The sequence below is a fragment of the Erinaceus europaeus genome, chromosome 1 (genome assembly GCF_950295315.1).
Source record: "Erinaceus europaeus chromosome 1, mEriEur2.1, whole genome shotgun sequence".
Lineage (NCBI taxonomy): Eukaryota > Metazoa > Chordata > Mammalia > Eulipotyphla > Erinaceidae > Erinaceus > Erinaceus europaeus.
The window spans coordinates 140,690,734-140,716,376 of NC_080162.1; the positions used below are offsets into that span (position 1 = coordinate 140,690,734).

General features: G+C 43.0%; 1 protein-coding gene across 3 annotated transcripts in view; it reads right to left on the bottom strand.

Moving 5' to 3' along the window:
• BAALC (BAALC binder of MAP3K1 and KLF4) overlaps positions 1-23,732 on the bottom strand; it is a 103,411-nt gene extending 79,679 nt beyond the window's left edge. Inside the window, exon 1 of one of the 3 annotated variants that reach the window (XM_016186316.2) lies at positions 23,425-23,728. In XM_016186316.2, the coding sequence (XP_016041802.2) occupies positions 23,425-23,581 (157 nt within the window). In that variant the 5' untranslated portion in view covers positions 23,582-23,728. Of the gene's footprint in view, positions 1-23,380 lie in introns of all 3 variants that reach the window. The other 2 variants (XM_007518864.3, XM_060196305.1) reach the window with 2 other exon arrangements.
• Positions 23,733-25,643: the final 1,911 nt, after the last annotated feature.

Consider the following 25,643-nt stretch of genomic DNA (forward strand, 5'->3'; position numbering starts at 1 on the left):
TTCTCTCTCTCTCTCTCTCTCCCTCCCTTCTCAGTTTCTCTCTCTCTATCCAATAATAAATAAATACAATTTAGAAATAAGAGATTCTCAGTTTGTATTATGAATCAATAATTATAATTAATCTACAAGACATGTGTTTCATAGTCTGTTTAGATTTATTTCTTTTGAGTGTTATTTATTTGTTGGATAGAGGCAGAGAAATTGAGAGGGGAGGAGGAGATAGAGAAGGAGAGAGAGAGAGACGTCTGCAGCCCTGTTTCATTGCTTGTGAAGCTTCCCTCTTGCAGGTGAGGAGGGGGGTGGGCTTGAACTGGTCCTTGAACCTTGCCCATTGTAACTTTATGCACTGAACCAGATGAACCACCACCAAGCCCTAAAGTCTGTTTAGATTTAAGCCATCCTAATGGTGACAATGGAATTCCAGGTCAGTTTGTTCATTGTGGCTGTAACTTGAGTTTTGATGCTCTATTTAACATTATACATGCAGAACAAAGAGAGAAATCAAATAGGTGTGATTTTCTTTTAAGAGAATTATTAACAGGCTTTCAAAGAAGCACAAAAACCTCATTAGTAGTTAATGTGTCCATTAAGTTTGAACAGATTCAACAACCTAAAAATCAAATATATTTATTAAAGCACTCTGGAAGATTGGTTTCTGGGGTGTGTGTGTGTGTGTGTGTGTGTGTGTGTGTACATATACATATGTACTTATCGTCAAGTATTTCAGGAGAACAGTAAATATCTCCCTCTCTCCTATGCCTTGCCTATGGGAGAATCTCCTTTCCAGCATCTTTTCCCACACATTTAAAAAAATAGATGGAGAATGGACCTGGTCTCAGCCCCTGCCCCCCATTTTCTCTCTTTGAAGCCTTAAGTCTCAGAGGTTCCTGGCAACAGAGAAAGTACCCATAATCCTGAAAGAAAACAAGGCAGTCTGGGAGGCAGGGTTTTCTCCTGCTCTATTTCCAGTGACTACTAGCTTCTGTCTTTTTTTTTTTTTCTTCAAATCTTGTCTCCCTCCTCTCTTGTTCTCCCACTGTTTGGAACAAAACAGCCAAAGAGTAGATATGCAGCATTTCTGGAGCAGAAATGGAAAAGAAATCTGGGTTCCAGAATCAAGTGGGTCCTAAAAATCAAACAAAAAACAAGACGGTGGGAGTAGATAGCATAATGGTTATGCAAAAAAGTCTCTCTATGTCTAAATCTCCAAAGTTACATGTTTCAATCCCCTGTATCACGATCAGCCAGAGCTGAGCAGGGCTCTAGAATAAAAAGATAAAGGTGTAGGGTGGTAGTGCAGCGGGTTAAACACGCATGGTACAAAGCACAAGGACCGGTGTAAGGATCCTGGTTCAAGCCCCCAGCTTCCCACCTGCAGGGGAGTCACTTCACAAGTGGTGAAGCAGGTCTGCAGGTGTCTGTCTTTCTCTCCCCCTCTGTCTTCCCCTCCTCTTTCCATTTCTCTCTGTCCTATCCAATGATGACAACAATAACAACTACAACAATGGCAACAAAAGGGAATAAATAAATATTTTTTAAAAGAATTTTAAAAATGAAAAGACAGAGTTTTAATTCTGAAAGTTGGAGAAGCAGCATGGTGATGACGCAGAAGGCTTTCATGCCTGAGGCGCTGAGGCCCCAGGTTCAAACTTTGGTACCACCTAAACTTAAAGCTGAGCAGGGTGCTAGTCTTATCTCTCTCTCTCTCTCATTTAAAAAAGGAAAAAATGTTTTGGGGGCTGGGCTGTGGTGCACCTGGTTAAGTGCACATAGTATGAAGCACAAGGACCAAATTCAAGCCCCCAGATCCCCACCTGCAAGAGGATGCTTCACAAGCAGTGAAGCAGGTCTACAGGTCTCTCTCTTTCTCTCTCGCACTCAATCTCCCCATCCTCTCTCAATTTTTCTCTGTCTTATCCAGTAAAATGGAAAAAATGGTCTCCAGGAATAGAGGACTTGTAGTGCTGGCACTGAACCCCAACAATAACCCTGGAGGCAATAAATAAATAAATAAATAAATAAATAAATGTTTCAATTCTGAGTCCTGCAGATGGGTAAGTGTCTCAGTGGGCAGAGGGTGGGTTTGGTGTGTATGAGACCATAATTTGACTCTGAGTACCACGTATGACCAGAGCACTGCTGGATCTCTCTCTCTCATAAAACAAATAAATAAACATATTTTAAAAGAAATTGAAGGGAGTTGGGCAGTAGCACAGCGGGTTAAGCGCAGGTAACACAAAGCACAAGGACCGGCCTCAGGATCCCGGTTTGAGCCCCTGGCTCCCCACCTGCAGGGGAGTCACTTCACAAGTGGTGAAGCAAGTCTGCAGGTGTCTATTTTTCTCTCTCACTCTCTGTCTTCCACTCCTCTCTCCATTTATCTCTGTCCTATACAGCAACAATGACATCAATCATAACTACAACAATAAAACAACAAGGGCAACAAAAGGGAATAAATAATAAATAAATATTTTTTTCAAAAAGAAACTGATGCAGATCTCTTTCCTCTCCTCTCCCAGATCATATAGGAATACCAAAGGAGACCACCTGGGACCGAAACAAAACAGGACTAGAACAACTACAGGAACCCACCAAATCACCGTGAGTGCAAACACGTGTGGCTGGTGACAGAGAGGAGCCTAGGGAGGAGAGATTAAGTGACTGGTAAGAGTCCGGCAGTTTATCAGATGAGACACCACCTCCAGTCTGTTCCACCAACAAGGGAACAGCTGAAGGGAGGAGAAGACTCCCTGGAGACTCACCAAGTGCAACTCTGAGTTTCCATTGCTACTGCCCTCAGAATCTTGAGCAGCAGGGAGGGACACCAGTGGACAGAGATCTAAGTAAAAAATCAGGAGAAGACCTATACCTCCTTGGCATAGCCTTGGGGCTGTGAAAGTCTCTTTGCATAACCACTGGACTATCTCTGCCACACCCTGCTTTATCTCTTGGTCAGGAGTCAGTGATTAAGCTAAGAAGCCTACTTATACTTTAAAAGCACTCAAACTACCAAAGCCTACAAGGAAGAAAAAAAAAAAAGAGGCATTTAAACCACTGAGCTCCAACACATGGATTAAAATACTATTGAAACAACTATTAACTTCCACCACTGTGAACCCTTTAATTAATTTACTTAGACACAAGTCAATCCAGGAAATAGTGATCAGTAATTTGAAAAGTACTGAGACAGGGAACTCATAACATAATATATAAAATGGTTAAACCAACAAGAAGAAATATTGGAGAAATGAACCAGGACAAGAGTCCAGCTAAAAGCCCCCCAAAGGGTGAAGCACAAACTAACAAGTTCAACATCCAAATAGTAATAAGGAAACAATCACAGGAGTGAGTAAAGAGTTTGAAAGAATTGTAATCAGAAATACAGGAACAACAAATGAGACTCTGGAAGAAAACACTATCTCAAGGTTATTAGAGAGCTGAAAGCTGAAATAGCTGAGCTAAGAACACAACTAGCTGAACAAGCTAATACAGTATCAGAACAGGGTAACAAAATAGATGAACTCCAGAAAACAGTAGAGTGTAGAGAAAATAGAATCAGTGAGGCTGAAGACAGAATTAGCAAGGTCAAGGACAAATTAGAGACAACTAAAAAAGAAGTAAGAGATCTCAAAGAGAGATTAAGAGATGATGAAAACAACAACAGAGATCTATGGGATGACTTCAAAAGAAACAATATACGAATTATTGACTTACCAGAGGAAGAAAGAGAGGGAAAGGAAGAAAGCATTCTTCAGGCCATAATAGCTGAAAACTTCTCTAGTCTAGACAACATCAAAGACATAAAGATTCAAGAAGCCCAGAGGGTCCCAAACAGAATTAACCCAGACTTAAAGATACCAAGACACATCATACTTAGAATGGAAAGGAATAAGGATAAAGAAAGGATCCTGAAGGCTGCAAGAGAAAAACAAAGAGTTACCTACAGAGGAAAACCCCTAAGATTAGCAGTAGACTTCTCCACAAAAACACTACAGGCCAGAAGAGAATGGCAAGATATCTATCGAGTGCTCAATGAGAAAGGCTTTCAACCAAGAATACTATATCCTGCTAGACTGTCATTCAGACTAGATGGAGGCAACAAAACCTTCTCAGACAAGCAACAGTTGAAGGAATCAACTATCACCAAGCCTGCCCTAAAAGAAGTTCTGAAAGGGCAGTCAGACCACCATAAATAGGACATATATCAGAATATTATAAAACTCTACAAGAATGGCATTACAATATCTTCAATCTTTGATATCAATAAATGTCAATGGCCTGAATTTACCTATTAAAAGACACAGAGTAGAAAGATGGGTAAGAAAACACAACCCAACAATATGCTGTCTACAAGAAACCCACCTAACTCAACAAGACAAACACACACTTAAAGTGAAAGGATGGACAACTATCATACAAACCAATGGCCCACAAAAAAGGGCAGGAACAGCTATTCTCATGTCTGACACGACAGACTTTAAAATAGATAAGATTAAAAAAGATAGGAATGGACACTACTTAATGCTCAGAGGATCAGTCAGTCAAGAGGACTTAACAATTATTAACATCTATGCACCCAGTGAGAAGCCATCTAAATACATCAAACATCTACTGAAAGAGCTACAGCAATATATTAACAGCAACACAATAATAGTAGGGGACTTCAACACCCCACTCTCTCAACTTGACAGATCATCCAGGCAGAAAACCAATAAAGACATAAGGGAGCTAAATGAAGAGATAGATAAACTAGAACTATTGGACATTTTCAGAGTCATTCATCCCAAGAAACTGGAATACACATTTTACTCAAATCCACATGGGTCATTCTCAAGGATAGACCATATGTTAGGCCACAAAGACAGCATCAGCAAATTCAAGAGCATTGAAATCATCCCAAGCATCTTCTCAGACCACAGTGGAATTAAACTAACACTTAACAATCAACAAAATATTAGTAATAGTCCCAAAATGTGGAAGTTCAACAGTACACTTCTTAACAACTTTCCTCTTTGGGTCAAAGAGGAAAGGAAGAAATCAAAATGTTTCGAGAGTTCAATGAAAATGAAGACATAAGCTATCAAAATATTTGGGACACAACTAAGGCAGTACTGAGAGGGAAGTTCATAGCTATACAAGCACACATTAGGAAACAAGAAAAAGCACAAATAAACAGCCTGATTGCACATCTTAAAGACCTAGAAAAAGAAGAACGAAGGAACCCTAAAGCAACCAGAAGGACAGAAATCACTAAAGTTAGGGCAGAAATAAATAACATTGAGAATAAGAATACCGTACAAAAGATCAACAAAAGTAAATGTTGGTTCTTCGAAAGAGTGAACAAAATCGACAACCTTTAGCCAGACTCACAAAACAAAAAAGGGAGAAGACCCAAATAAATTGGATAGTAAATGAAAGAGAAAATATCACAACAGACACTGCAGAAATTCAACATATCATGCGAGGCTTCTATGAACATCTATATGCCACCAAGCTAGAGAACCTGGAAGAAATGGATGATTTCCTAGATACATACCAACTTCCAAAACTAAGTAAAGAGGAAGTAGATAACATAAACAGGCCCATCACAGCTAATGAAATTGAAACAGTTATCAAAAATCTCCCCAAAATAAAAGTCCTGGACCAGATGGTTTTACAAATGAATTCTACAAAACCTTCAAGGAAGAACTAATACCTCTACTTTTAAAAGTCTTCCAGAAGATTGAAGACACTGGAATACTCCCTGCCAGCTTCTATGAAGCCAACATCACTCTGATACCAAAAGCAGACAGGGACACAACCAAAAAAGAAAACTACAGACCAATATCTCTGATGAACATAGATGCTAAAATATTGAACAAAATTCTAGCCAAGTGGTTACAGCAGTGTATTAAAAAGATTGTTCATCATGACCAAGTGGGGTTTATCCCAGGCATGCAAGGTTGGTTTAATATACGTAAATCAATCAACATGATCCACCACATCAACAAAAGCAAGACCAAAAACCACATGGTCATATCAATAGATGCAGAAAAAGCCTTTGACAAAATCCAACATCCCTTTATGATCAAAACACTACAAAAATGGGAATAAATGGAAAATTCCTCAAGATAGTGGAGTCTATATATAGCAGACCTACAGCCAGCATTATATTCAATGGTGAAAAACTGAAAGCATTTCCACTCAGATCCAGTACTAGACAGGGCTGCCCACTATCACCATTACTATTCAACATAGTATTGGAAATTCTTGCCATAGCAATCAGGCAGGAGCAAGATATTAAAGGGATACAGATTGGAAGAGAAGAAGTCAAACTCTCCCTACTTGCAGATGACATGATAGTATACACAGAAAAACCTAAGGAATCCAGCAAGAAGCTTTTGCAAATCATCAGGCAATACACTAAGTTGTCAGGCTACAAAATTAACATTCAAAAGTCAGTGGCATTCCTCTATGCAAACACTAAGCCAGAAGAAATTGAAATCCAGAAATCAATTCCTTTTACTATAGCAACAAAAATAATAAAATATCTAGGAGTAAACCTAACCAAAGAAGTGAAAGACTTGTATACTGAAAATTATGAGTCACTACTCAAGGAAATTGAAAAAGACACAAAGAAGTGGAAAGATATTCCATGTTCATGGGTTGGAAGAATTAACATCATCAAAATGAATATACTACCCAGAGCCATATACAAATTTAATGCTATCCCCATCAAGATCCCAACCACATTTTTTAGGAGAACAGAACAAATGCTACAAATGTTTATCTGGAACCAGAAAAGACCTAGAATTGCCAAAAGAATCTTGAGAAAAAAGAACGGAACTGGAGGCATCACACTCCCAGATCTCAGATTGTATTATAGGGCCATTGTCATCAAAACTGCTTGGTACTGGAACATGAATTGACATACTGACCAGTGGAATAGAATTGAGAGCCCAGAAGTGAGCCTCCACACCTATGGACATCTAATCTTTGACAAAGGTGCCCAGACTATTAAATGGGGAAAGCAGAGTCTCCTCAACAAATGGTGTTGGAAAAAAATGGGTTGAAACATGCAGAAGAATGAAACTGAACCACAATATTTCACCAAATACAAAAGTAAATTCCAAGTGGATCAAGGACTTGGATGTTAGATCACAAACTATCAGATACTTAGAAGAAAATATTGGCAGAACTCTTTTCCGCATAAATTTTAAAGACATCTTCAATGAAACAAATCCAATTACAAAGAAGACTAAGGCAAGTATAAACCTATGGGACTACATCAAATCAAAAAGCTTCTTCACAGCGAAAAAAACCACTACCCAAACCAAGAGACCCCTCACAGAATGGGAGAAGATCTTTACATGCCATACATCAGACAAGAGGTTAATAACCAAGATATATAAAGAACTTGCCAAACTCAACAACAAGACAACAAATAACCCCATCCAAAAATGGGGGGAGGACATGCACAGAATATTCACCACAGAAGAGATCCAAAAGGCTGAGAAACACATGAAAAAGTGCTCCATGTCTCTGAATGTCAGAGAAATGCAAATCAAGACAACAATGAGATACCACTTCACTCCTGTGAGACTGTCATACATCAGAAAAGGTAACAGCAGCAAATGCTGGAGAGGGTGTGTGGTCAAAGGAAGCCTCCTACACTGCTGGTGGGAATGTAAATTGGTCCAGTCCTCTGTGGAGAACTGTCTGGAGAACTCTTAGAAGGCTAGAAATGGACCTACCCTATGATCCTGCAATTCTTCTCCTGGGGATCTATCCTAAGGAACCCAACACACCCCTCCAAAAAGATCTGTGTACACATATGTTTTTAGCAGCACAATTTGTAATAGCCAAAACCTGGAAGCAACCCAGGTGTCCAACAACAGATTAGTGGCTGAGCAAGTTGTGGTATACAATGGAATACTACTCAGCTGTAAAAATGGTGACTTCACCGTTTTCAACCGATCTTGGATGGACCTTGAAAAATTCATGTTAAGTGAAGTAAGTCAGAAACAGAAGGATGAATATGGGGTGACCTCACTCTCAGGCAGAAATTGAAAAATAAGATCAGAAAAAAAAACAACACAAGTAGAACCTGAACTGGAATTGGTGTATTGCACCAAAGTAAAAGACTCTGGGGTGGGAGTGGGTGGGTGGGGAGAATACAGGTGCAACAAGGATGACAGAGGGTGGTCGGGCGGTAACGCAGTGGGTTAAGCGCATGTGGCGCAAAGCGCAGGGACCGGCGTAAGGATCCCGGTTCGAGCCCCCGGCTCCCCACCTACAGGGGAGTTGCTTCACAGGCGGTGAAGCAGGTCTGCAGGTGTCTATCTTTCTCTCCCCTTCTCTGTCTTCCCCTCCTCTCTCCATTTCTCTCTGTCCTATCCAACAACGAATTGCGTCAACAAGGGCAATAATAATAACCACAACGAAGCTACAACAAGGGCAACAAAAGGGGGAAAAAAATGGCCTCCAGGAGTGGTGGATTCATGGTGCAGGCACCGAGCCCAGCAATAACCCTGGAGGAGGAAAAGAAGAAGAAAAAAAAAAGGATGACAGAGGACCTAGTGGGGGTTGTATTGTTATATGGAAAACTTGGGAATGTTATGCATGTACAAACTATTGTATTTACCGTTGAATGTAAAACATTAATTCCCCAATAAAGAAATTAAAAAAAAAAAGAAAGAAACTGACAAGAAAATGTAAATTCTAAGTGCCTTAGAGGACCCTGTGCAAAGATAGTCTCTTCTCAAGCCAGATCTGTACCCCATCTCTACACTGCATGGTCATTTCAGGGGAAAGTAGACAGTGGGTATCTTGTAAGGATGACAGCTTGATCTAGGATGTCTGAAGGGAGCTGAAATCCACAGCCCAGATGAGGGAGGTGCCAGGAGTAGCTTGGGAAGAGTAAGGGAGGTGGGCACATGGCCACCATAATCATTGATGGCTATAGCATTTACTGAGCACTCACTGAGAGCTCAGTCCTCAATAACCATAGGTCCATCCGTTCTGAACACAAAATTCTTGAGGAGAGAGAGGGAGGGAGTGTGTGCTTAGTGGAAGAGTAGCTCACCAGATGGAGCACCATCCCTGTCATGTGCACAATTCAGGTTCCAGTCCCAGCACCACATGGCAATGCCATGGCGTCAGGAGCAGCTCTGGTGCTGTGATGTCTCCCTCTCTCTGTCTCTTTGAACAAAAAAGCAGGTTTGAGTACTGCACCACATAGCAGGAACTATGGCATTAGGGAAATTCTGGTGTTCTCTCACTGTCTCTTTCCCTATCTTTTGTTCCCTCCCCACCAAGCTCAGTGCAGGCATTACAAATCCATCATTCCTGGCAGTCATTTTTTTTTTCTTTCTGCTTTTTTTATTTGATAGGACAGAGCAAAATTGAAAGGGGAGAGAAGATAGAGATCTGCAGCTCTGCTTCACTACTCGTGAAGTGTTCCCCCTGCAGGTGGCTATCAGGGGCTCAAACCCAGACCCTTGCACATGGTGATATATGTATTTAACCAAGTGCACCACTGCCACAAACCCCCCACCCTTTGCTTCCAGGGTCATCGCTGGGGCTCGGTGCCTGCACTACTAATCCACTGCTCCTGCAACCATTTTTTAAATCTTTTTTGGATAGGATAAAGAGCAGCCCACCTGCAGGTGGGGAGCTGGGGCCTAGGGATTTGTACTATATGTGCTTAACCCAGTGCACCACTGCTTGGACCCCACCCCCCAACCCTGTCTCTCTATCTGAATAAAACAGTTGCCTCATCAATGATGAGGTCAACCATGTTCAAAATCCTGACTCTATAAAATAAGTGCATTCACTCATAAAAGAGAATATTAAACATTCTCTTTTTGAAAAAAAAAGTTCATCTGTTCACTGAAAAAAAAAAAAACACCTGTAGACAATAACCACTAAGATACTAATTTGCATAAGTGCCCAGGCTGCAGTTTCTAAATACTGTGATTCAATTAAAAGAACCAGTGTTCTGTAAAGAAGTGACTAATCACAAGTATAGCACAGGAAGAATACAAAATAAGCCCAGAAAAGTATGTCATTCCAGAAAACCAAGACTTCAAAAGCTATTGAGGCTCTGGATGAAGGACTGAGGAGTTAAACTAAGGGAATCTCAATAGTCAGAGACTGGCAAATTTGAGCACACATGCTAAATAATAGTATGCATAATAAATTAAAGTTCATGACTATGAAACCCGTGACTTCTAGTGACATTTTAAAAAATATTCCTTGGTTGTTTTTTAAAGAAATTATCGAACAAACTGAAATGCATGAGTACAACTACTCTGTCATTTCAGGGAAACCAAATGAGCAATAAGAAAAAGTTGTGACTGGGGGCCAGGATGCTGGTGCACCTGGTTAAGCCCACATAGTATTAAGTGCAAGGACCTTAGGATCCAGGTTCGAGCCTCACCTGCAGGGTGGACCCTTCACAAGGGGTGAAGCAAGTATGCAGGTATCTCTCTTTCTCCATCTCTATCTCCCCCATTCCTCTCATTTTCTCTCTGTTCTAAACAATAAAATGGAAGAAACAGCCACCAGGAGTGGTGGATTTGTAGTGCTGACACTGAGCCCCAGTGATAACCCTGGAGGCAAAGAGAGAGGGAGGGAGGGAGGGAGGGAGGGAGAGAGAGAAAGAGAGAGAGAGAGAGGGAGAGAAAGGGAGAGAGAGAGAAAGGGAGAGAGAGAGAGAGAGAGAAGTTGTGGATTACAGTGGAATTACAACTAACATGCTATCATTATGTTATTATTATTTTTATTTGATAGAATAGAGAGATATTGAGAGGAAAGGGAGAAGCAGCAGGAAAGAGATAGACACCTGCAGCACTGCTTCTCCACACATGAAGCTTTCCTATGCAAATGGGGAGTGGGAGCTCGAACTTGGGTCTTTTGCACATGATAACATGTGCACTCAATTAGGTGCACCAGCACTTGACCCCTATTTTATGATTCTTAAGGAAATTGTTGATATAGACAATGAAGATTAATGACTGGGTGAGGGGTGAATAGTATAATGGTTATGCAAAGAGATTCTCATGCCTAGTTCAAACCCCTGCACCACCATAAGTCAGAGCTGAGTAGTATTCTGGTTAAAAAAAAATAAAAGCAATGACTGAAAGCTGATAAGGGGTTTTATAATGAATGGAGTAGATTGTCTTAACTGACCTTAACATCACAAACGTACAGGTGATAATCAGGAGTCGTGTGATTCTTGATATGATATAAAGAAAAGATTATATCATCACCTGTAAAGATTTTTTGCTTTGGGGCTGGGAGGTGGTGCACTAGTTGGGGGCACATATTAAAATTCACAAGGACCCCAGTTCGAGTCCCTGGTTCCACTTGCAGGGGAAAAGCTTCCTGAAATGGTGAAGCAGTGCTGCAGGTGTCTCTCTGTCTCTCTCCTTCTCTATCACCCTTTCCCTCTCAATTTTTGGCTATCTCTATCCAATAAATAAACCCTGATGGCAATTTTTTTAGATTACTGGTGAAATTTGAATGATAACTGGATTTTGATGAAGATGCTGGTGCCTGAGCCATCCCTCTTATATGATGGTCACAGGGGACTGTGGCTTCTATTGCAGCCACTACATTGCTCTGTTGTTATAGCTACAGGCTTCCCAAACAACACGGCTATTTTCTTTTACTTTCTTTCTATTTTTTTTACATCTGTATTTTCAACTTTTTATATTTATTTATTTTCCCTTCTGTTGCCCTTGTTTTTTTTATTGTTGTAGTTATTATTTCTGTTTTTCTTGATGTCATCGTTGTTAGATAGGACAGAGAGAAATGGAGAGGGGAGGGGAAGACAGAGAGGGGGAGAGAAAGACAGACACCTGCAGACCTGCTTCACTACTTGTGAAGCGACTCCCCTGCAGGTGGAGAGCCAGCTTTTCAATTTTTTATTAGTGATTTGATATTGATTTATAAAATTACAAGGTAACACACCTTTCCCACCACCAGAGTTCTGTGTCCCCATTCCCTCCATTAGAAGCTACAGCAGTTCTCCCAAGGTTAACTATTATTTCTACAACTATCTATCTCTATTTGTATATATTTGCCCATTTTTTTTAAAGATCCCATCTTCTCTTCTTTTCCAAGTCACACATACACCTATTATTTCAAATGTCTCTCTCTTTTCCCTCCTCTCTCTCTCGTCCCAGATGGAGTTGGAGTTCAGAGCCTTCTGGTTATCTTCCCCCTACCATTTCTCCCTCACTGGTAGTATGGATCAAAATTGTTTTGGGCATGCAGAAGGTAGGAGTTCTGGCTTCTGTAATTACTTTTCTGCTGGACGTGATAAATTTTTATTATGTTTATTTATTGGATAGAGAAAGCCAGATATCAAGAGGGAAAGAGAGAGAGAGAGAGAGAGAGAGAGAGAGAGAGACCTGTAGCACTGCTTCACCACTTGAAAAACTTCCTCTGCATGTTGGGACTAGGGGCTCAAAAACTGCTCCTTGCATATCGTAACATGTGCATTCAACCATGTGCACTACCACCCAGCCTTACCAGCCCTGCTATTTTCTACAAATCTTTTTGGCTTTTTCAAAATCTGGAGTCCACACATTCTGAGACAATAGAAGAATGTTTTTTTTTTTTTTAAATTTCCACAGGAAATCCCGTCAGCTCTTGAAACCAGCCAGCTGGCTGGCTGTTGTTTCTCCAGCAGCTCCTCTCAGCCCAAACATCCGTGGGACTCTGTAAAGTCAACTTCCCCAAATGCCACCACTACTTAGAAGTCAATGCCACTGCATATCAGCTGGCATTAGTGTCCAACTGCTACAAGCCTTACAGGAAAATGAACCAGAAAACAAGAGAACACCTAATACTCTTCACAGCATAATTTGCAGTAAAATGACCCTTCTAAGAGAGTCTGCTTAAGGGTATTGTGGCATTGTTTCTAAAATTAGTTCACTATTAGCATTACAACTTTTTCACCTTTATCAACTCACTTAACATTTGAGAACAATAAAAGCACAATAATTATTACTAGAGCAAAATCTCAATACCAGCAATTATGTGACCTTGGTCTCTGGTAAACCTTCTCCCCTACCTCACTTCCTTCCTTTCCTCCTCCCCACATGCTTCTGCTAATCTCTCCTTTCTGCTACAGTCTGGGTGAGAAGGACGGTCACACACTGCTGGCCACTACCCATTATCTGCTTTCTCTTGGCCAAAAGGATCCCAATAAAATTGAGGTAGCATCTGCCCAGCTGAAAGTCTTGATTTCCTACACTTATAGGGATAGTCACAGAATGCAGTTCTGTCCAATAAAACACAATCAAAGCTTACTGGGTTCTGGAAGAACTACTGGTTTTCTTTTTCTCTTCCTTTCTTTCTCTCTTTCTTAGAGAAAGAGCTGTTGTTTCACAATTTATTACAAAGGAGTTAGGCAGAATGCTTCTTTCTACCTTTTCTTAGTCTTCTTAAGTACAAATATTTTTTTGGATTTTTAAATTGGGAGATTAATGGTTTACAGTCAACAGTAAAATACAGTTGTTGATGCATGTGTAACAGTTCTCAATTTTCCACACAACAATCAAAGCCCCCACCTAGTTCCTCATCTGCCATCATGTCCCAGGACCTGAAACAAATATTTTTAAAAGCTTATTTCATTTATTATATATGAGTGACATATGCGACAGAGACAAAGAGAGAAACCAGGGCATGCAGTTCTAGGCATGACAGTCCAATGGCCTTCCAGTTGAGCTATTTCCCCAGACCCTAAACAAAAATATTTAGTAAGAATAACATTGAATAAGAATGTAGCAGCATTTTGCAACCATGAAGATGAGATGCACATATGCAAGAGAAATAAGCTATACACTAGAAGAGGCCAGGTCCTTGATAGCATCCTTGAACATGCACCTGTCTAAACTTCAGATTTTTAAATATATTTTATTTTACTTATTTATTTTTGGATAGAAACAGAGAAATTGAGAAGGAAGGGTGGAAGATAAAGACACCTGCTGCTTGTGAAACTTTTTTTTGTTTGTTTCCAGTGTTATCTCTGGGACACTATGAATCCACTGTTCCCAGTGGCCCTTCCTTCCTTCCTTCCTTCCTCCCTCCCTCCCTCCCTCCCTCCCTCCCTCCCTCTCTTTCTTTCTTTCTTTTTTCTTTCTGATTTTTATTAAATAGGATATAGAGAAATTGAGAGAGGACAAGGAGATAGAGGGAGAGAAAGAGAGACACCCAAAGACTTGTTTCATTGCTCCTGAGGCAGACCCCCTGCAGGTGGGGTGCCAGGGGCTCAGATTTGAGTTCCTGAGCTTGTTAACATACACACTTACCCAGGTGAGCCACTACTGGCCCTGCTTCTTGTGAAATTTCACCAACTGTAACATATGCACTCTGTTGGCTATACCACTGTCTTGCCCCCTTTGTGCAAAAAATAAAAACCCAGAAGATGGCTTGGTAATTGAATATATGATCTCCGTGTGTGAAGACCTGAGTTGGATCCTCAGCACAACATAAAAATAAAAACAGGGAAAGTCATAAATATCAATAAAATGCATTGGTTTTTCTCATTAAAAGTATAAAATAGAATAAATTCTTTACTTGTTAAGCGACATTTCTTTGGATTATGTTCATACAACCAAAACAATTCAAACTGATACAGAAGGTGAAAGAGAGTGGCTTTCTCTCTAAGTGTGTGTGTGTGTGTGGGCGGGGGGAACACATCTGTGTGCCTGTGCTATGGATTCTGGATCCAGCAGCCCTTGACCTCCCAGATTGAGGGAGGCAAGAAATAAACACTTAATGAAGGGGGCCAGGTAGTGGTGCAACTGGTTGAGGGCACACATTACAATTCACAGGGACCCTGGTTCAAGCCTCTGATCCCCACCTGCAGGGGAAAAAAACTTTGTGAGTAGTGAAGCAGGGCTGCAGGTATCTCTCTGTCCCTCTCCCTCTCTATCTCCCCTTCCTCTCTCTTGTCTCTTCTTGTCTCTATCCAATAATAAATATATAAAATATAATTAAACAAAACTACACTGAATGAAGAAGACAAAGCCAGGCTGTGGCATTAGGAAGGAGATAGCTATACAGGAACTGAGGGAAACAATTCTCAGGCAGTGACTGCTATACTGACAGCCTCAGGATGTGAAGAGGAGAGAGGAGTGCATCCCAATAAGAATGTGGTCCTGGTGACAGGAAAGAGGTGGGCTGTCCAAAGAACAGAGAAAGCTAATAGTGGGAACACTGAGTGAGAACAGGAACAACAAAACTGGAAGAGTGACAGAGAGAATGGGTCATCCTGGCCCTGGAGACCAAGCTAAGAGGCTAGGATTTTATTCTACATGTAATTACATGAGAAGTTACTAGACGGAATCATTGTTCCTTTCTGACCCCCTTGCTTCCTTCTTTCTTTCCTTCCTCCCTCCCTCCCTCCATTCCTTCCTTCCTTCCTTCTCTCTCTTCCTTTTTTAAAAATATATGTTTTATTTATTGGATAGCCAGAAATCAAGAGGATGGGGTCGGGGGATATAGACAGATATATAGATAGATACATGTAGTACTTCACAACTCACAAAGCTTTCCCCCTTCAGGTGGGAACGAGGGCTCAAATCTGGGTCTTTCACATTGTAACACTTTTAATCCTGTCAACTCTCAAACCTAGAATTCTATAGTTAATCAGAAAGGCAGTATTAGGTATATGAGTTTTGGAGCCTGAGCTGGATTACAGTGCTGGAGTTGGGAGTTATTCCTTCATTTGTGAAAGGAGAATGTTAATAGGTTCTGCCTCATCTCAGCTGTGAAGATTTAAAAGCCATGTTTGATATAAAGTGCTGTGAGTATGGAAGCTAGGCCTTGACAAACCAGAAATGAATATGAGCTAGTGCTAATAGTAAATGCTACCTGTTTAATTTCATTCTCTTTTTCATTTATTTAGGGGAACTGCTTAGCTATGAGTCTCTGATTCTGTGTCTTCCATTTACTAAAGAACTTATAGCAATTTCAAACTATGAAGTAGGGCTGGGGAGGCCATGAAGTTGATGGAGACCTCCAAGACCCAGGTTCAATCCTGGGCATCACCTTTTGCCAGAGTTGAGCAGTGCTCTGGAAATAAGATATCATGAAAAACTGCAAATAGAAGCCTTTTAGAAGAATTTGAAATGTTTGTTTTCTAAAGAAATTGGGGGGGGGGGACCTAGGAATATAAATGTTTGAAGATGTAAGGGATGAGCAGTGGATTTATAGTGCTGGCACCAAGCCTAGCAATAACCCTGGAGGCAAAAAGAATAAAAAAAGGAAAGACCCGGTTTGAACCCCAGCTCCCCACCTGCAGGGGAGTCACTTCACAGGCGGTGAAGCAGGTCTGCAGGTGTCTATCTTTCTCTCCTCCTCTCTGTCTTCCCCTCCTCTCTCCATTTCTCTCTGTCCTATCCAACAACGACAACAACAATAATAACTACAAAAATAAAACAACAAGGGCAACAAAAGGGAATAAATAAATAAAATAAATATTTTTTAAAAAAAAGAAAAAAAGGAAAGAAAGATGTAAGGGACTTAGGATTAAAGTAAAATTGTGGGGTGGGTGGGTGGTAGTGCACCAGGTTAAGCACACATAATACAAAGAATAAGGACTAGTACAAGGATCCTGGTTCAAGTCCCCAGCTCTCCACCTGCAGAGTGGTTGCCTCACAAGTGGTGAAACAGGTCTGCAAATGTCTATCTTTCTCTCCCCTCTCTATTATATCCTCCTCTCTCAATTTTTAAAAATGGGAAAAAATGGCCTCCAGGATCAGTGGATTCACAGTGCAGACATCTAGCCCTAGGGATAACACTGGAGGTGAAAAAAAAAAAGGTGCATCTAGGAAGTTCCTGATGTATAGCATGGCTGAGCTGGAGCTTCCAAACTTTAACAACAAATTGTGCCCACGTGGACCTGACCTGCGCATCTCTCAGATAAGTGAAGACAATTTGGCTACCTATGTACTATGGCCTTCTCTCCCGCTTGTGAAGAGATCTCCGAAGGCCTCTGCCCTTTTTTCACGAGACTGTTTTGCTGTTTCTGGAACATTTATCTCTGGACCACTCTGTGGTTTCCACCTAACGCCAGCCCGCAGGAGCCCAACGCCAGCCGGCAGGAGCCGGTGGCACAGGGCATTGGGCGCGGGCTCCCTCCACGCTGCTCGGCCGCTGGGAGCAGGGCAGCAGACATGGCAGCCTATCCTGGCCGCCACCCTGGGGCGGCTGCTGGGAGCAGGGCAGCAGACATGGCAGCCTATCCTGGCCGCCAACCTGGGGCACCTCAGCCGCGCCTTCTGCACGGCTGGCCTGCCCGCCCTGCCCTAGTGCTATGAAGTCTGGACAGATCCCGGACCACCCGGAGACCACGGGCTCCCTGCCGAAACTGGGCCTCCTGGCCGAGATCCTCAGCTCGGGTCTGAAGGCAGATGAGCTAGAATACTCAGAGATTCGTGCAGAGATCGCAACCTACAAATCCTAGAAGTGAAGCTGCCCAAGTGGCCACCGCTGGACAACGCACTCCCCAAACGGCTAAGACAGTACAGATCTGAATTCGTGTTTGAAATGGCATGTCTTTTACAACTTTAACAACAATAATTGAAGTCTACTTGCAGGTGGCATGACCTACCAAAATAGGAATCAGAGATTTAAGATTCCCCCTGCCCTCTTTTTTTTTTTTTTTGGAATGAGAATAGGTAAGAAACTTTTCTTTTTGTGAAAGTGGCAGAAAAGTGTGTGTGCTAAATCTATTTTGAACCAAGAAAGTGAAATCCAGTTTACAAGCAGATATGTTTCAGTGGGGTTTTCAGTAGACAGGAATGCAGACTGTGGGAGGGTGACTGAAGAAGCTATGGACTCCGGGCTGGGAAGATAGCATAATATGCAAAAAAAAAAAAAAAACCCTTTCATTCCTGAGACACCAAAGGTCCCAAATTCAGTCCCCAGCACCACCATAAGCTTATGATAAAGCAGTGCTCTGGTAAACTAACTAAATAAATAAATAAATAAATAGCAATGGACTCTTCAGTTGCACAAGCTACTACTGCTCTGGAGTTCAGTGTGTGTGTGTGTGTGACGGGGGGGGGGGCTTTTATTTACTTATTTATTTTTACCACCAGAGTCATCAGTGAGGTTCTGCACCAGCACAATACCTTCACTCCCAGAGGTTTTTATTTATTTTTCAGTAGAGAGCCAAGGGAGGGAAGAAGAGAGAGGAGGAAGAGAGGGGCAGGGTTCCAGTATTCATGAAACTTCCCCACTGGGTTTGCTTCCACGCAGTGGCCAAGGGTTAAACCTTGGTCCTCACACATGGTAAAAATATGTGCTCTACTGGATAAGCTATCTCCAGGCAACTAAAGGAAGGGGCCTTTTAAAGATGAAGTTCTAGCATCTAGATTAAACTGATTCAAGTGGGCAAACCCAACAGCAAGGACATCAAAGAAAAAAAGGCAGAGAAGTGGTATGATAAAGAGCTGACTCCCCACCTGCAGAGGGGAAAGCTTCATGAGTGGTGAAGCAGGTCTGCAGGTGTCTCTGTCTTTCTCTCCTTCCCTATCTTCCCCATCTCTCTCAATTTCTCTCTGTCCTGTCCAGTAAAATGGAAAAAATGGCAAATAAATAAATACATAGCTGATAGAAATTAAAGGTAGGCTTAGGCAGAGTGCTTTTTCACTCAGAAAAATTCCATTAAAATCCAAATCATGAATCATACATGTGCTTCACATGGGCTACTCACAGAAGATACACCAATGAATGAGTCCACTCCCAACCCTCAAAGGTCCTGAAGTTGGGACAGTCAGAAGCAAAGTAGGGAGGAACTTCTGGAAGGTATGGCCATGGAGCAACAGTGAACAGAACAGATTCTCCACCAAACCAATAAATATTGACAACTACTGAACTTTGCAAACCTCATCAAACTACAATAGAAGCACCATAGCCTCAGTTGCAGATGTTACCATGACTCCATCCTGATTTCCTTGGGCAGACAACCTCACCAATGTGTCCCAAAGCCTTACCTCTACAGGGCGCTACCCCACTAGGGAAAGAGAGAAATTGGCTGGGGGGTATGGATCCACCTGTCAACACCTATGTGCAATGGAGAAGCAATTACAGAAGCCAGACCTTCCACCTTCTGCACCCCATAAAAAAATTGGTCCAAACTCCCAGAGGGTTAAATGATACTGGAAGTAAACCAGAGGGCTCTGAACCCCAATTCCACCAGGATGCAAAGTGTTTGTTACCAGGAATCTTGTTTTTATACCATAACAGAAAGGGAAGTGAATCTGGAAAACACCAGAGGAAGCCAAGCACTGATTCTCTTATCAGAGAGAGAGGAAGGAAAAAGAAAAGACACCTGGAAATAGTAATAGGTGTAAGGGTGACTTAGAAAGGGAGTGAAGGCAGGACCATAAATGGGGTTGGGAGGTGTGTGTGTGTGTGTGTGTGTGTGTGTGTGTGTGTGTGTGTGTGTGTGTGTGTGTGTGTGTAAGGGAGCACACACAAACAGAGAGAGAGGTATAAAATAAACCCATAGCTGTGACCTTGGGAGAACTACTGCAGTTGCCAGTGGAGTGGATGGGGACACAGAACTCTGGTGGTAGGAACTATATAGAATTATATCTCTATTATTCAAGATGACAGAGTTCAGTTCAGTTCTCTCTGTCTTCTGTCTCTTGCTTCCCTCCCTTTTATCCCCTTCCCTCTTAATTTCTCTCTGTCTCTATCCAAAATTTTAAAAATTAAAAGAAAAAAGAAGGAGCAAAGAGGCTGTAAAGACAGTGTCACAGAAAGGTAGTGACACAATGCCAGAGAACAGTCTCAGAGGTGGGAACAAGGGGCTTGATGGTAAAAACTAAAATTTGAGGGACTCTCCAAACACAGAACTGAATTCTGTCATCTTAAATGGACATACTTCAGAAACATTTTTCAGCTCTAGAATTCTAGCAATGAAGCCATTCTTACTGATTTTATAATGCAGCTTCTCCTAAATCCAGTTTTTCCATTTGTTAGAAAAGGAACTGGTATGAACAGGGAAAGGGGGCATTCTGCCTTCCTATTCATATCACAATATGGCTACAGTGGACTGCTACGTGCCTCCAGACACCCAGGCTGAAGTCATGCAAAGAGTTTTTGTTTGAGAGAGGGAAATGTCAGGCCGAGGGAGTAGGGAGGAAGAAAAGAAAGCAAAACCCAGCTAATCTCCCCAATTGGACGATATTCAGACTTGTATCTTTTTGGAATGACCCACTCTGATGGAAGATATCCAGTTCCCACCCTGGAAATTCACAGGAATCAAGTTAGTTTCCCAAAGGTTCCAGAGAATGCCAACACACTCCATCCTTCTTCCATGGGATCTTTGGAAAATGTACTCTCCCTGGAGGCTGATAGACTTTCTAGGAAACTGAAATGGACTGTTCTATCAGTGAGTCCTGTCAATTTTGAGGTGACAGCTGCATCTTTCCTGTGAACAACACAGGTCTTCAGGACCACCTGCCTTGTTGGGCTGCCCCATGTCTGCTAGGGTTCTACATCTGAGTATGCTTGTCCTAGGCCCTGTATTGCAGACATCAAGTCTTATGATGCATAACAGTGTGTGACTCAGGATTCACAGTAATAAATGAATGAGCAAAGAATGTAGCCTAGACTGTTCCTAGCTGTGACCATGGAATTTGAGTTCAGGCTGACAGGGATGCAGAGGTCACACAGTTCCTGTGCTAAAAATGAATATATATGGGCTCTAGGTAAGATTGATGGGGTTTTGAGTTAATGGTATACTTTCCTCATTTTTGGGAGTCACTTTCTGTCCTGATCCAGCTTTCTGGTTCAATTCTCAATTCTGACACCATCTTCCCAGACAATACTTTTATCCACTTGCATGTTAGCTATCAGGCTCAAGCAAAATTACTAAAGTCATGTGTCCCTAGAAATATACCTAAGTAGCCCCTTCCCACCTAAAGATCCTTAGTTCCATATTCTCTATTCTTACCTTTCGGTTCTTGATTATTAAGCAATTTGTCCAGCTTTATATCTTACTACCTTTCAGCCACCAAGTTGCAGACACTACCATGATGCCATCCTGACTTCTTTGAGCAGACAACCTCACCTATGTGTCCTGAAACCCCAGCTCCCCAGAATCCTACCCCACTAGAGACAGACAGAAACAAGTTGGGAGGTATGGATTTACCTGCCAATGTCTATGTCCATCCCAGATGCAGTTACAGAAGCCAGACCTACCTTCTGCACTCCTTATAAAATAGAGAAGCTGGGAGTCAGGCGGTAGCACAGTGGGTTAAGCTTATGTGGCACAAAGCACAACGACTGGCATAAGGATTCTGGTTCAAGCCCCCGGCTCCCCACCTGCAGGGGAGTCACTTCACAAGCAGTGAAGCAGGTCTGCAGGTATCTATCTTTCTCTCCCCCTCTGTCTCCCCCTCCTCTCTCCATTTCTCTCTGTCTTATCCAACAACAATGACATCAATAACTACAACAATAAAACAACAAAGGCAACAAAAGGGAATAAATAAATATTTTTAAAAAAATAGAGAAGCTTCCAATGAATGGGATGGGACAGGTAACTCTGGTGGTGAGCATTCTATGGAATTGTACCCCTGTTATCTTACAATCTTGTTAATCATTATTAAATCACTAGCAAAAAATAAGTAAATAGGGGGCCAGGTGGTGGCACACTTGGCTAAGAACACACCTTCTAGTGCTCAAGGACCCAGGTTCAAATCCCCTGGTTCCTACCTGCAAGGAGAAAGATTCATGAGTGGTGAATCAAGGCTGCAGGTGTCTCGCTATCTCCCTCTCTATCTGCCCCCTCCCCTCTCAATTTATGACCATCTCTATCCAATAATAAATAAATAAAAATACTATTTAAAGAATAAAGAAAGAAAAAGGGAAATATGGACATACTCAAGCCATCCAGTAACTCCCACACCACCCGTATGCTGTACTCACCTACAGACAGCCTCCATACTTACAGTTACGATGGCGACCGTCAACATGCAGGTGCATGTTGTTCTTATTCACTGATCTTTTTAACCTTATTTTCTGGTAGCATAGCTCTGACCTTTCCACTGAGAAGTACCACACCTCCATGGGCAATGCAGTCACAATGAACACAGTACGGGATCCTTTTTTTCCAAAAGTGTATGTCTTATTTTCATTCTGACACTGAATTCAACCAACACATCCTTTGCAAAGTTGCTGAAAGCATCAGCAACTCAAAATAATCATTATGATTGCTACTTTCAGTCAGGAAAGATAGAAACAAGAAAAGTTGATATGCCCTACACAGTTTTCACTGACAGTTCTCTTAGAAAGATAGGGGGTAGTAAAGGGGCCAGGCAGTGGCACACCTGTCTAAGTGCACATATTACAATACACAAGGACCCAGGTTCAACCCCCTGGTGCTCACCTTCAAAGGGAAAGCTTCACAAGTGGTGAAGCAGTCATATAGGTGTCTTTCTTTCTCTCTCTCTCCCTCTCTCTATTCCCCCCCTCTTAATTTATGATGGTTTATCCAATAAAGATAATGAAAAAATTAAAAAAAGAAAAACGTCTGTACAGTGTAACCAATGCTTAAAGAATAAGCTGACCTGCAGAACTAGTGGTGGGGGTGGTCAGGCAGGCATTCAAGTCATCCTGAACTGGGATTCTTGCTTTTGAGGTCCCTAGAGCTGGGAAAGAGGAAAGTGTCTACTCTGGAATCTGGGTCATGAGCAGGTCTGTGAAGCTGGGAGAGTGGGGCCACCTAGCTAAGGGGTGTGAAATGACCCACCTGGGTATGCTGGGATCCCCATGAAGAAAGAGGCCAGGCCAGGCAAAGGCGGGTTGAAGGCATGGAGGCCTGCGGAGCAGGTGTGCCATCCTCTTCCCCACCAGTACCTGGCCAGCGAGCCGACAGTGGCAGAGGCGAGTGTTGGGTTCCCAGGATCAGCCTTGCTAAGAGTCCCTGTGGATTCTACTCCCTGGGCTTGTTCTTCAGTCTGTATGCGCGGAGACAGACCCGATCTCACCCACACCATCCACACCAACACCACATTCTCCCAGAGGACCATGAAGCCCTTCCCCAGGCTCTCATCTTCTCTCTCCAGCAGCCAGGCTCAGCCCCAGCGCTCTACACCGCCGCCCCACTCACCCGCCTGCAGCCCCCCCCCCCCCACCTGCCTCAGGCCGGGTTCTACACAGCCACCCATCCACCCTCATGCAGCCTGGCTCTGGGGACCCAGCGTCTACACCGCCGTCCACTCAACCCATCTATAGGCCAGCCCGGGGTCTACACTGCCACCCACTCACCCTCCTGCAAGCTGGTCCAGGGTCTACACCGCTGCCCACTCACCCGCCTGCAGCCCACCCTGGGCCCCGGGGTCTACACCGCCGCCCACTCACCCACCTGCAGCCCTTCCCTGCTCCGGGTCTACACCGCCAGCCACTCACCCGCCTGCAGCCCGCCCGCCTCGGGGCCGCAGTCCGGGCCGACGCTGGGCGGGCCCTCCGAGTCGGTGTAGGTGAGCCAGGTGGACTCGGTCTCGCGGGTCCAGCTCTCGTAGTAGCGGGGCTCGATGGCGTCGGCCCGGCTCCCGCCGCAGCCCATCCTCCCGCGGGCCCAGGGCGCCTGCTTAGCCCCGGCCGCGCAGCCCTGCTCCGGCTCCGGGAGGAGGAGGAGGCGGCATCCCGTCCCAGCAGCCTGCAGCCTGGCTCCAGCGCCCTTCTTCTCCGCCTCCCAGGCCCACCCCTCCCCACCTCCCCACACCCCTGCTGCTCCCTGGCCATCCACTCCGCCCAAATCCCCTCCCCTCCCACCCTGCTCCACATGCTGGAATGCACCCTAGGCAAAGGGGTGGGAGGGTAGGAGCCTCTTGGTCTCCTCTCCCCAGGCCTTATTGCTGCAGGCTCCTGGGTCTTCATCTTCCCCGCCTTGCCTCCCCAAGCCCTAGGCCCATTCATCCATCCTGCTTCCTTCATGCTCTCCTTCCTTTGTCCCCAAGCTTTCTGGTCACTTATTTCAAAAGCCATGGACTTGAGGACAAAGTATTGTCACTAAGAAATGGTCAGAAACCCTTGTTTGCCTTTGCTGATAGGGGCAGTAGGCACTAAGGCTCAGGACTGCAAGTGGTTTGAGATGGGCTCTTCACACTCACAGCCTTTCCCAGTCTGGAATTCTATGACCCTCTATACTTTGCTCTCAAGAAAACAAAAGAATGTGAATTTGACTCATATTTATACTCCTGAAATTTTAGAAACTTGTAAAACACTGTTTAATAAGTAATTTTAAAATTTAAAATTGAAGAAAAAATATGGAAGACCACCAGGAACTGTTTGCCTGATCTGGATGAACTGCCAGGCAGGACTGGTGTCTGTCCAAACCCACGGGAGAGAACAGGGCCTCATATCACAGAATTCACCACTCAGTTGTCAGTCTTTCCCTGACACATACTCAGCTCTGTGTGGATTCGGGCTTAAAGCTCAAACTTGGGTGGGTCAAAGGATTTACATCTCCCAAAGAAACCAGAACATGTGGTAAACATTTAGAAAACCACCCATAAAGAGAGAGCTAGGGGCACAGTGGTTTGGAAGAATGTATATTGAATGAGTAGGTTCAGCCAGCATAGACACAGGTTTCATTCATTGAATACACACAGAATACCTAAGGCTGCAAAATCCCGGTAGTAGAAAAGATATCCACATGATATGGTGTGCATAGTACCTTGGTGTACAGACTGCAATGCATACTGCTTAAAAACAGGCTTATAAAGTAAGCTATATTGAGATGACCCCTGCTGTCTGAAAACAGTGAAACCTTTCCCCAGCCAAAATAATAGAAAGTGAAGAAGCAATTCCCAGTAATTTACAAGGGAAATTTTTTTTACTATTCTCAGATCTCAAACATAACCTATAAAATCATACCCAAGGGGCCAGGTGGTGGTGCACCTGGTTGAGTGCACATACTACAATGGGCAAGGACACATGCTGGAGCTCCCCTACAGGAGAAAAGCTTTGCAAATGGTGAAGCAGTGTTGCAGGTCTGTCTGTCTCTCTCTCTCTCTCTCTCCACCCTCTCTTGATTTCTGGCTATCTCTAGCCAATAAATGAGAGAGAGAGAGAGAGAGAGAGAGAGAGAGATCAATTTTTTAAATTATATCCAATAGCATATAAAACATAAAATGCACTACCATTGAGTACAAGCAGGAGTGATCTGACAAATATTCCTGTATATGTAGTTCATTGTGGTCCAGGAGGTGGCACAGTGGATAAAACACTGGACACTCAAGCATGCATTCAATCCCCAGTAGCACATGTACCAGGGTGATGTCTGGTTCTTTCTTTCTTTCTCCCTCTGTCTTTCTCATTAGTAAATAAAAAAAAATAATAAAGTAGTTCCCTCAAAAATAAACTAGAGAAGGGTAGTGGAAAGGCCACAGGTCTGTTCTAGGAGATTAGGAGATGCCCTATGAGGTAAGTTATCTTCTGGCCCTTAAAGCTCCACAAGTGTCCAACAACAGATGAGTGGATAAAAAAGTTGTGATCTGCTCAGTGGAATACTACCTAGCTATAAGAAAGGGTATATTTGGGCCAGGAGAGAGCTCATCTGGTAAGGCCTGTATCTTACCAGGTTCAAGGTCCTATATACTACACCAGATGTGCCATGGCACCAG